The sequence below is a fragment of the Pseudoliparis swirei genome, chromosome 3 (assembly GCF_029220125.1).
Source record: "Pseudoliparis swirei isolate HS2019 ecotype Mariana Trench chromosome 3, NWPU_hadal_v1, whole genome shotgun sequence".
NCBI classification, from domain to species: Eukaryota; Metazoa; Chordata; class Actinopteri; order Perciformes; family Liparidae; genus Pseudoliparis; species Pseudoliparis swirei.
The window spans coordinates 24284718-24297217 of NC_079390.1; the positions used below are offsets into that span (position 1 = coordinate 24284718).

The 12500-nt window shown below is 49.0% G+C and overlaps 2 protein-coding genes and 1 long non-coding RNA gene across 5 annotated transcripts in view; 1 reads left to right on the forward strand and 2 right to left on the reverse strand.

The window, feature by feature from the left end:
- The window catches only part of ppm1e (protein phosphatase, Mg2+/Mn2+ dependent, 1E), a 21144-nt gene extending 17197 nt beyond the window's left edge, over positions 1–3947 (forward strand). The window contains exons 3-8 of the mRNA XM_056411641.1: positions 1–92; positions 291–490; positions 995–1183; positions 1279–1422; positions 1586–1679; positions 2018–3947. The exon at positions 1–92 is cut by the window's left edge and continues 30 nt beyond it. Of these exons, the coding sequence (XP_056267616.1) occupies positions 1–92; positions 291–490; positions 995–1183; positions 1279–1422; positions 1586–1679; positions 2018–2901 (1603 nt within the window). The 3' untranslated portion in view covers positions 2902–3947. The remainder of the gene's footprint in view (positions 93–290; positions 491–994; positions 1184–1278; positions 1423–1585; positions 1680–2017) is intronic.
- A 5411-nt stretch (positions 3948–9358) lies between these two features.
- On the reverse strand, positions 9359–10312 carry LOC130191858 (uncharacterized). The gene is made up of 2 exons (XR_008831270.1): positions 10074–10312; positions 9359–9643 (listed from the first exon to the last, which is right to left on the reverse strand). It is a non-coding gene; the product is annotated as an uncharacterized LOC130191858 (long non-coding RNA).
- Positions 10313–11293: 981 nt separating this feature from the next.
- The window catches only part of trim37 (tripartite motif containing 37), a 15324-nt gene continuing 14117 nt past the window's right edge, over positions 11294–12500 (reverse strand). For all 3 annotated transcript variants that reach the window (XM_056410503.1, XM_056410492.1, XM_056410483.1), the window contains one exon: positions 11294–12007. In XM_056410503.1, the coding sequence (XP_056266478.1) occupies positions 11961–12007 (47 nt within the window). In that variant the 3' untranslated portion in view covers positions 11294–11960. The remainder of the gene's footprint in view (positions 12008–12500) is intronic.

Sequence of the window (12500 nt, forward strand, 5' to 3'; positions counted from 1 at the left end):
GGCCAGAGCCACAGCCGACCGCCTGCTGCAGACCGACCTCTCCATCCACCACCTGAACCGGCCTGAGGAGGAGGGGGTGGAGCCTGTAGCACGTGAGACACAGACACACACACATGCAGAAATGCGCTTACACACACAGACAAATTAGGTCTCCCACACACTCCCCACTAGACTTTGTCCCAGTTCCCCCCCGCAGCACTAAAGCTGCTTTAAGTGGTATTTGACCACTAGATGGCAGAACACACGGACCCTCATTGTGTGTGTGTGTGTGTGTGTGTGTGTGTGTGTAGAGATGGAGTCGGTGAAGCTGGCCTGGCTGGTGTTCAACCGGCTGTTCGAGGTCTGCTGCCTCTGGATGGACGAGCTCCCGTTCCGCCGCCGGCCGCAGCCGTACTACGAGACGTCCATCCACGCCATCAAGAACATGCGGCGCAAGATGGAGGACAAGCACGTCATCATCCCCGACTTCAACTCGCTCTTCAACCTCCAGGTAGACGGGGTGGGGACGGGGGGGGGACGGGGGGGACAGGGTGGGGACGGGGGACCATGTGGGGACCATGTGGGGATGGGGGGACGGGTGGGGACAGGGTGGGGACCATGTGGGGACGGGGGGACGGGGTGGGGACAGGGTGGGGCCATGTGGGGACGGGGGGATGGGGGGCAGGGGTGGGGACAGGGTGGGGACCATGGGGACGGGGGACGGGGGCAGGGTGGGGACAGGGTGGGGACCATGTGGGGACCATGTGGGGACCATGTGGGGACCATGTGGGGACGGGGGCGGGGTGGGGACAGGGGGCCATGTGGGGATGGGTGGGGGACGGGGGGGGCCATGTGGGGACGGGGTGGGGACGGGGTGGAGCTTCACAGCATCTCACCACCGGTGTGTGTTTGTGTGTGTGTGCATGTGTGTGTGTGTGTGTGTGTGTGTGTGTGTGTGCATGTGTGTGTGTGTGTGTGTGTGTGTGTGTGTGTGTGTGTGTGTGTGTGTGCTCAGGACCAGGAGGAGCAGGCCTACTTCGCGGTGTTTGACGGACATGGCGGTGTGGACGCCGCCGTCTACGCAGCCAACCACCTCCACGTCCACCTGGCGCAGCAGGAATGCTTCAGCCAGGACCCGATCGAGGCCCTGTGCCGGGCCTTCAGGGCCACGGACCAGGGCTTTGTGAAGAAGGCCAAGCGAGAGGTAAGCACCTCCTCCTCCTGCTCCTCTTCCTCTCCTCCTCCTCCTGCTTCTGCTCCTTGTGACACTGAACCATGTGTGTGTGTGTGTGTGTGCAGGTGCTCAGGTGCGGCACCACGGGCGTGGTGACCTTCCTGAGGGGCCGGACCCTCTACGTGGCCTGGCTGGGGGACTCACAGGTCCTCCTGGTCCGCAAGGGACAAGCTGTGGAGCTCATGAAGCCCCACAAACCAGACCGAGCGGTAACACACACACACACATACACACACACATTAACACACACACACACACAGACACACACACACACACACACACACACACACACATACACACACACACATACACACACACATTAACACACACACACACAGACACACACGTGCAGTAACAGCTGCTCTCCCGCAGGATGAGAAGCTGAGGATCGAGGCTCTGGGCGGTTGCGTCATCTGGTTCGGCACATGGAGGGTTAACGGCAGTCTGTCCGTCTCCAGGGCGATAGGTAAGAGGTACCGTGCTGACCCGGGATCTGATCCGGGATCTGACCCGGGACCTGACCCGGGATCTGATCCGAGACCTGACCCGGGACCTGATCCGGGACCGGATCCGGGATCCGATCCGGGATCCGATCCGGGATCTGACCCGGGACCTGACCCGGGACCTGATCCGGGACCGGATCCGGGATCCGATCCGGGATCCGATCCGGGATCCGACCCGGGACCTGACCCGGGACCTGACCCGGGACCTGATCCGGGATCTGACCCGGGACCTGACCCGGGACCTGATCCGGGACCTGACCCGGGACCTGATCCGGTTTTGAGGCGTCCCTTCTGTTGGCAGGCGACTCGGAGCACAAGCCCTACATCTGTGGCGAAGCGGACCACGACGTCTTCCCATTGGACGGTTCTGAAGACTACCTGATCCTGGCCTGCGACGGCTTCTGGGACACGATGACCCCGGACGAGGCGGTCGCCGTGGTGAGCGACCACCTGGAGGAGAACACCGGCGACACCACCATGGTGGCCCACAAGCTGGTGGCCTCGGCGCGCGACGCGGGCTCCAGCGACAACATCACCGTCATCGTGGTCTTCCTGCGGGACCCGCGCTCGCCGCTGGCCGCCGGCGCCCGGAAGGAGGGCGCGGTGCAGGGAGAGGCGGGGCGGGAGGAGGAGGAGGAAGACGATGCCGTCGGGGCGGAGCGCGGCGACGGGGGGAAGGGGCGCGGCGGCTGGCCCGTGCAGCAGTGCTCGGCGCCCGCCGACCTCGGCTACGAAGACCGAACGGACTCCTTCACGGACAGAACCAGCCTGGACCTGATGGGCCCGTCGCTGGAGGGCCGGGTCTCCCTGGTCTCACGCCGACCCCGACCCGACTTCTGCCCCGACCTCTTCGGGGCCTTCCACGTCCACCGAGGAGAAGAGCGCCCGCCGAGGCGCAGGTCCCGTCTCGCCCTTCGGGAGCCCGGCGACTCCGGCTTCACGGACCCGCCGTGGCCCCGGGCCGAGCCGCCGTGGCCCCTCGGCCCCGCGCTGTGGGGCCGGGCGGCGAGGCAGAGCCGCGTGCTCGGTCCCGGGAGCCGCCGGCGGGTGCGCCGGAGGCCGGGCGCCTCCAGCCGGCAGCTCGGGCTGCTGCCGGCCGGCCTACTGCTGCCGCTCACGCAGCAGCGCGCCGACCGGAGGCCCGGGGTGGCGGCGCCGCACCGGGCCCACGACACCACCTTCTAAGAAGAGGTGACCCAAACCAAAACCACACCCTCCACGTGTCCGGTCCCGCCCCCCCAGACCCCTCACGCCCTTTGAACCACGTTTAGATTCTCATCTCGTCGAGTTGACCCCTGACCCACACGCTGACCGACGTTACCGATATTACTACTCATGTATATAAATGGCGTAACGCTCCCTCGGATGAAGTTTACCGCTGCTCCTGGTTTCTGGGACTCATGCCGACCTCCATCCCTCCGCTGACCTCTGACCTCGCCATTATCTGCAGATAAAAAAGCACTTAACGTCGGATTATGAAAAGATTAGCGCTCTCTCACCTGAAGCTCCGCCCAGTGTTCCCGACGGATGAGTGGAGCGATACTTTAAAACCTATATTTCGTTGAGGGGCCTCGGTACTCCCAGGTGAGATTTTACTTTTCGGACGTATTTTCCAGCCGGCTTGATAAGTGCAAACTCTTTAGTGTTGAGCTGCAGTGCTTCCACTAATGACCCGTGTTCACGGGAACTTAAGGACACGTGAGAGGAGCAGTCGGACTCGACTCTTATTGTCAGGGAAGTGAGTACGTTTATTTCCAGACCTTTAGGTTTCAAATGACGCGAAGAAGAGAATCTGTAAATAAAATGGCGGCGTTGACGACCACGAAAACATCCCGAGTCGTCGGTTACGTTAGCAAAGCTTCGCGAGGCGCGGACGTCATGGCTTCATGTACCTAACACCAAATATGGTAGTTTCTCCTTAATGCTAATTCATAATCATAATTAACAAATGTAATAATAATATATATATATGAATCTAATAAGACTGTACCACCCATATTCACTTGGTGAGACTGATGTGCTTAAAACACACACAGTGGCATCTTTACTGTATCTAACCATATTTAATGACTAAACTAGCTTTACGAAACATTTGCTATGAAACTATGACATCATAATGAACCTCTGACCCCTGGTGAACCCTGACGTTCCTAACTGTCGATTGTCCTTTTCAAAGTACTAAACAACGCTTCGGTTGCCTCTTAATGTTATATATTAAATGTGTTGTGGGAGCAAGTGACTGTTCTCTACCCCCCCCCCATCCCCCTTTCATTTGTCAGGCAAAACCATCTCGCACATTTAGCTACGAAATCAAAATGTTGTGCTAACTGGTTTTCAAACACGGGGTCCTTGTTTCTAGCCTCCAAATTGCGCTAAAACACGTTAGCTAGCTCGCTGACTGGCGTTCGTTCCGGGAGTTGATTGAAAAGTCCCGCCGTTCGCTCCTCTGAGTGACTTCGCGCTAGAAGCCTGAGGCTACAGCGACATGTGGCTGACGGGCGCTTTCAGAGTCTTTGGTTGCCTCTTTATGCTATTTATTAAAATGCGTTGCGTTAGCAAGTGACCGTTAGCGTGTTAGGGAGTCTTAAACGATCCCTTTGATCACTGCTGTGTGACGGAGGTAAAGCTACATGAGACCGGCATAACGTTAGCTACGTCCGCAGCTGATAACCCATGTGCACGTAAATGATGTGTTTTTGTACCCGTTACCCCCCAAGTAACCGGTACCCCCCTAGTAACCATTACCCCCCAAGTAACCGGTACCCCCCTAGTACCCGTTACCCCTCAGTACCCGTTACCCCCCCAGTAACCATTACCCCCCAAGTAACCGGTACCCCCCCAGTACCCGTTACCCCTCCAGTAGTACATGAGCGGTATGATGATATGAAGCTATCGGATGCTTAGCTCACGGTTTGTTTCTGTCAAACTATTTTATTTTTTAATATAAGGATTTAAGGACGAAGAGAGTTGTTGTCGTGAAGTCATCTCAGAGTAGGACAAACATTCCTTATACTTTCCTCGTGTTTTTTTAACGTTGGAAAGACTTTATAAAAAACTTGACGTAAAATTATCGTACAAGAGGCTTGAAATCATCGTATTTTTAGGAGAGATTATCTCGTACGAGTCGTAACCAAGCTGACGTAGTTCTGACGAGCGGTCCATCTGACAGCCATCTGGAGCATGGAGCTAACTGCCAATCGCACGCAGCGCAAAGTTATTGTGCAATATGCCAACCGCCAATCACACATCAAGGGCGGAGTTTACGAACGGCCATTTTGGATGCAGCCATTCCACAATTCTTCGGTTGATGCAGTGGCTTTTCAAGCATCAGAATGTTACCGTGCCTCCACCTTCCTGGCCCCGCCTGAAACTCGTGGTTCCCCAAGACGGACGGGGCCTGGTTCACCGATGGGGGGGCGGTTCCCCCTCCTGTAAACCACACGACGGACTGATGAGTGAAGAGCGTCAGTAGAGCCACGACGCACCTGTCCTGCCGGCGGCATGAGGTGGTTACCTTAGCTATGGGACGCTCAACCAACCACAGCCACCGGGTCCCTTAGGTCGACGCCCCTTTACCGGGTCCCTTAGGTCGACGCCCCCTTGCGGTCTCCAGAACCGTCGCTCGATGCCCAGAGAAGATCACCACGGAAACCACGGCTACTTTCCAACATACGCACCTGTATATATTACGAGCTCTGACTGAGTGGAGCGAAGTGCTGGAGGAGTGTGATGATGTAATAACCACGTCTTGTAATGGTTCTATTCCACGCTCCACGAGGCCCGGAGGTCGGGTCAGGATCCCTGAACCGGGCCCCGGGAGGTGAGGATGCTATGGAACATCAGAGAGACACAGAGAGACAGAAACACAGAGACACAGAGACACAGAGATACAGAGACACAGAGACAGAGACACAGAAACACAGAGACACAGACAGAGACACAAAGATACAGAGACAGAGACAAAGAGACAAAGAGACACAGAGACAGAGAGACACAGAGACACAGAAACACAGAGACACAGACAGAGACACAAAGATACAGAGACAAAGAGACACAGAGACACAGAAACACAGAGACACAGAAACACAGAGACACAGACAGAGACACAAAGACAGAGAGACAAAGAGACACAGAGACACAGAGACACAGACAGAGACACAAAGATACAGAGACAGAGACAAAGAGACACAGAGACAAAGACACAGAGACAAAGAGACACAGACAGAGAGACAAAGAGACACAGACACAGAGACAGAGAGACACAGACAGAGACACAAAGATACAGAGACAAAGAGACACAGAGACACAGAAACACAGAGACACAGAAACACAGAGACACAGAGACACAGACAGAGACACAAAGATACAGAGACAGAGAGACAAAGAGACACAGAGACACAGAGACACAGACAGAGACAGAGACAAAGAGACACAGAGACAAAGACACAGAGACAGAGACAAAGAGACACAGACAGAGAGACAAAGAGACACAGACACAGAGAGACAAAGAGACACAGACACAGAGACAGAGAGACACAGACAGAGACACAAAGATACAGACAGAGAGACACAGAGAGACAGAAACACAGAGAGACAGAGACACAGAGAGACAGAGACACAGAGACAGAAACACAGAAACACAGAGACAGACACAGAGACACAGAGACAGACACAGAGAGACACAGAGACAGACACAGAGAGACACAGAGACACAGAGACAGAGACACAGAGAGACACAGAGACACAGAGACAGAGACACAGAGAGACACAGAGACAGACAGAGACACAGAGACACAGAGACAGAGACACAGAGAGACACAGAGACAGACACAGAGACACAGAGACAGAGACACAGAGAGACACAGAGACAGAGACACAGAGAGACACCACCGGGGGCAGAAACAGACCTGAATTGTCTGGCTCCTCTAAACCCGTACATCAGTGACACTGTGACTCATATTCAAAAAACGCCAGAAGTCGTCACTGCATAAGCAATAAAACCACCACTCCTTGTGAAGCCCACTTCCTCCCCACTTCCTGTCCACTTCCTCCCTCACTTCCTCCCCCACTTCCTCCCCCACTTCCTCCCTCACTTCCTCCCCCACCGACGCTGCACTGAAAACTTCCCTCTGAGTCGGATGTTTCCCTGATGAAGACGATGAGGATGGTGGCTGTATCATCATCACTGTCTTAACTAGACCCCCTCCATGGACACACACACACCTACACACCTACACACCTACACACACACACACACCTACACACACCTACACCTACACACACCTACACACACACACACACACACACACACACACCTACACACCTACACACACACACACACACACACACCTACACACACACCTACACACACACACACACTACACACACACACACACACACACCTACACACACACACACACACACCTACACACACACACCTACACACACACACACCTAGACACACACCTACACACACACACACACCTACACAAGCTTTTTTCTTGTTTTCCTCTGTAAGCAATAATAATGTTGCATTAAAAGACTCTCTGAGGGATTTGTCTTCTGCTGAAGGAGACAACAACAACAACAACATGAATGCGTCTGACAACCAGAACTTGAAGGGTCACGGAGCAGAACCCCCCCCCCCTCTATGAAACCTGGTTCTGCTTTAGAGGCTCTGAGCGACTCTGAGGCCTCAGACTGACGGCGGCTCCTCAGCAGCTCGTGCCCTCTGTTGAAATGTATGCTAACGTGTATGCTAACCCGGCTAACGGAGCGCTGTGGTGTTGTGGGTCGCGCTGGTTCCCTCCACTATGAGCCGATGGGACTTTTTATTCTCCATTTGATTTCTTTCAGAAGAAAAGAAAGTGAATCAAACACGTTTGTGTTTGTTTAAACATGCAGTTCCTCTCCTGGCCACCAGGAGGCTAAAGGTCTCTATAGTGACTCTACTTCTCTTGATTCCCTCAGTAAACATCGTAAACATGAGTCTACGTCTCAACCTCGAGTTTAAGTCTTCTTCTATGCAGCATGACGTCATCATTTATACTTTATGCTTTAATAAACTAATCTCATTGATTTCAAAGTGAGGGAACCAGAAGGGACTCCGGTCCTGGTTCTGGGACTCCGGTCCTGGTTCTGGGATTCTGGTCCTGGTTCTGGGACTTGTTCCTGCAGCGCTCCATGAAGGGGGGAGGGGCGGATGAGCTCACGGAGGGCTGTGATTGGTTCCTTTTCTGCCCGTCCTCCCGTGAAGACAAACCCCACGTGATTGGCTCTTCTTCGACATGCAGGCACCGCGTGTGTGTGGCGTGTGTGTGGCGTGTGTGTGGCGTGTTCCTGTCGTAACGTGACCTGTAACGGTGAATAACTATCATGTATATAAAGATTAGAACAAGTCCTCCTGGTCTCTGCTCCTCATTGGGCTCAAGCTGATTACCCATGATCCTTTGCGTTACCAACACGCTCCGGGACACTGAGTCTTTTCCTTTCACTTCACAGTTTTATTCACTTATATAACCTTCAATTTCACAAATTCACAAATTAAGATTGTTGCATGAAACATTTATAAAGATCGATTAGTGCGAAAATTCAGTTGATCAGTTTTTTATTAAATTTTTATGTACAAATATATCATATAATGTCTATAATGTTAATGTCTTATTAATAATGTTAATTTAGTCCTAATGTTGAGCTTTGGACTAAACCCCCCAAAAAATATAGAGAGACTAACATTTCTCTGTTTTCCATATTTTTTACAAACAATCGAGAAAATAATCAATATGAAAATAATTAATTAATAGTTCAAAATGAGTTCGACCAACAGTTGAATCTGCTTTTACATAAATGAGTAAACTTAATATAGTTACAGAATATATAACATCTAAACATTTCATTATCAAAGATATTGCGTTTCATATATTTTATAACATTTTATGTACTTTATGGTTTATCTTAAAAGACAAACTTTCTTTAAATTACATGTTCAACTCAATAAAATAATCAACTTTGAATTTTATGGCACTTCAGTTCAATGTGAGCAAAGAAACTACTGCATTCAAGTACTACACTATATAAAGTATATATATATATATAAAGTACATATATATATTTAATATATAAATACATATATGTAATACATATATATATTATATATATATAATACAAATATATATTAAATACATATATATTAAATACATATATATATATATATTCAATACATATATATATTAAATACATGTATATATATTATATAATACATATATATATTAAATACATATTGATATTTTAAATACATATATTAAATACATATATATATATATTAAATATACATATTAAATATATATATTAAATACTTATATATTTAATATGTATTATTAAATACATATATTAAATAAATATATATATATATATATATATAAAATATATATATTGTCATGTTAAAAACTCAAAAAGTGTCAAGAAGGACGTCTGTGGTCTTCGGGCCGCCATGTGACCTGACATGCGACCTCTAGGCCGCCATTTTGTAACGACTGTCCTTTCCTTCGTTCTCCCAGCTCAACCTCCACGCTGTTCTATTTTCTACACGCGTTTAGAATTTTAACACATACCACTCACACACACAACTCTAAACGACACATCACACTCTTAACACCCACTTAGCGTGTTCTTTATTTGTACCTAAATGGATCCGTCTGGCCTTTAAACAGGCGTTATATATATTATATTTATACGTGTTCTTGTATTCTTTATTTTCATACTTCCATTTGTCGACGTCGGCCTGCAGGAGACTCGTGCGGATGAAGAACAGTCTCCCTTAGTAACGGCCGGTCAGACGCACGACTCGTCTCAGGGAGGCCGAGAGAAGAGCCACGAGGAGAGGAACCTGCCTTCAGCCAGAGGAGGAGGAGTCCAGTAGCTCCTCAAACTTAAAGCCACACACACACACACACACACACACACACACAATACACATTGGAGTGTGATCCCTGTGTCTCGTCTCTCAGGTGTCCTGAGTTGTATGAGATACTTTCACTTGTGCAGAGCAGAGACCCTGTATATATACACGTGTATAAATATGTATATATATACATATATACACGTGTATAAATATGTATATATATACACATTTGTATATATATATATACATATTTATTTTATATATATATATACATACATATTTATATATAAATATATTTAAGCTACTTTAAACTTCAACTTACTGCATTTAAGAGAGCAATATTAAACTTGTTCTTCCATTAAATTTATTTGACAACTTTAGTTTCTTTGAAAATTAAGATCTGCACATTTAGAATAAATAAAAATATATAAAGTGAGTACGTCGATTTTCACTCAACTTTTCAAATAGTTTTATTTCTATAACCGTTGAAGGCCCGTCGAGCTCTCGGAGCTGCGTTGCCATGGAGACCACAGATACCTGGAGCAGGCTGAATCCTCTGATAAAACCCTCAAGATGAAGAACAGGAAGCTGCTTCTCGTCTCCTCAGGAGGAAGCATCCTCACGATCGGTCCTTGTCTCTGGATTTCACCACTCTGGTCTTAAAAGCCCAAACTGCTGCAACAGACAATAAAGCCAGATAAGAGGGGGGGGGGGGGTGTAAAGCTGTTTATGTAACGGACTGTTACAGCATCGGTCTGCTTGTGGAGCTGAGAGATGAACTTGATGACTTCTTAGTTTCTGTCCGAAGGATGTTTTTAATACCACAGATGACACTTTGCTAAGTCCCGCCCCTCGAACGCATCCTGACCAATCAGAGCATAGCATCATCTGGCAACTATGCGGCTCCAGTTCTGGCAAGTGGAGCTGAAGGGCTTTAAAGCTGCATTCTGTCCACTGACCACCAGGGGGCGACTCCTCTGGTTGTATAGAATTCTATGCTTCATGTGTTAAAGATGCATTCTCTCTCCTGACCACCAGGGGGCCACAGATAAATGACTACTTCTCTCTTGATGTATTAGTAAACATGTAAAGAGTTTAATAGTGAAAATAAAAGACAACTTTTTCCGGGGGAGCGTAAAACATTTTTATTTAATTTAAATTAGGAAATATACACATCACATAAAGCCCAGTGCATTGTGGGGGAACATTCAACATGTAAAGCAGCGTTTGACACGAGAATCACAGAGACAGGAAGTGGAGGATGAGTATTTACAACATGAGCCGGTGATGGTCTGGTCCACAGGTCACATGACCCGGTGATGGTCTGGTCCACAGGTCACATGACCCAAGACATAACACACAGAAGAAGAAAAGACTGAAGGCGTCTTAAAGTTCAGGAAGGTTTCTTTAAACTGCAGGAAGGTTTCTTTAAACTGCACAACTTGTTTTTCTGTTTACCCAAAACTACAAAAGCGTGTTTTCTCTTCCATCAGGAGACGATGACGGCGTCTTAAGAAATAAGGGGGCGCACTGTCCCTTTAAGAGGGGAGCAGCCCTCATCTTTATGCTAAGCTAACCAGCTACGCCTCATGTTTCACACACACACACACACACACACACACACACACACACACACACACACACACACACACACACACACACACACACACACACACACACACACACACACACACACACACACACACACACACACACACACACACACACACACACACACACACACACACACACACACACACACACACACAATTAAGCGGGAGAAGACATTTACATAAATGAACAGAAACAAGCTTTTAAGCTTCGACCTCAAGAAGGAAGAAAATAAATAAGAACGCAGACTCCAGTGAAGGAGTGAGACCCGGACCAGGCGGTCCGGACCAGGCGGTCTGGACCAGCAGCGGCTCGTGTTGACGGAGCGGAGGCCTCTCCTCCTCAGACTCTCGCTGCCGGCTGTCGGCCTCGTTTACTCAGGTGTGACGACCAGGTGACGGTTCTGGTTTGTAAAAGACTTTGAGATCCCGCTGCACAAACAGCTGTGTTGTTGTTTTATCTGAACTGGCCGAGAAAGAACCAACAGCACCTCTCGCCCCTCATTAGAAATACAATGAGTCAACGGAGAGAGTCCAGTTTGAAAAGGAGCTCTTAAAGGGCCAGCGGCACTGTATTCACACCGATATTCCGCAATCGCAACGACCGCCAGTCATGAAGCTCGATTCGACTTCATGGACAGTAAGTCTCTCCTCTACAGATGTAACAGATAGGTGTGTGTGTGTGTGTGTGTGTGAGGAGAAAGCGCTGTGGGTTGTTGTTGTTCTAGGAGGAATCACCTGTCAGCAGGTAGACTGACGTCGTCACACAGAAGCTGCTCTCCTGAAGGAGGAAGACACAGAGTTAAAGCTCGTTAACACACAGAGTTAAAGCTCGTTAACAGAGTTAAAGCTCGTTAAGAGTTAAAGCTCGTTAACACACAGAGTTAAAGCTCGTTAACACACAGAGTTAAAGCTCGTTAACACACAGAGTTAAAGCTCGTTAACACAGAGTTAAAGCTCGTTAACACAGAGTTAAAGCTCGTTAACAGAGTTAAAGCTCGTTAACACAGAGTTAAAGCTCGTTAACACAGAGTTAAAGCTCGTTAACAGAGAGTTAAAGCTCGTTAACACACATAGTTAAAGCTCGTTAACAGAGTTAAAGCTCGTTAACAGAGTTAAAGCTCGTTAACACAGAGTTAAAGCTCGTTAACACACAGAGTTAAAGCTCGTTAACACAAAGTTAAAGCTCGTTAACACAGAGTTCAAGCTCGTTAACACAGAGTTGAAGCTCGTTAACACACAGAGTTAAAGCTCGTTAACACACAGAGTTAAAG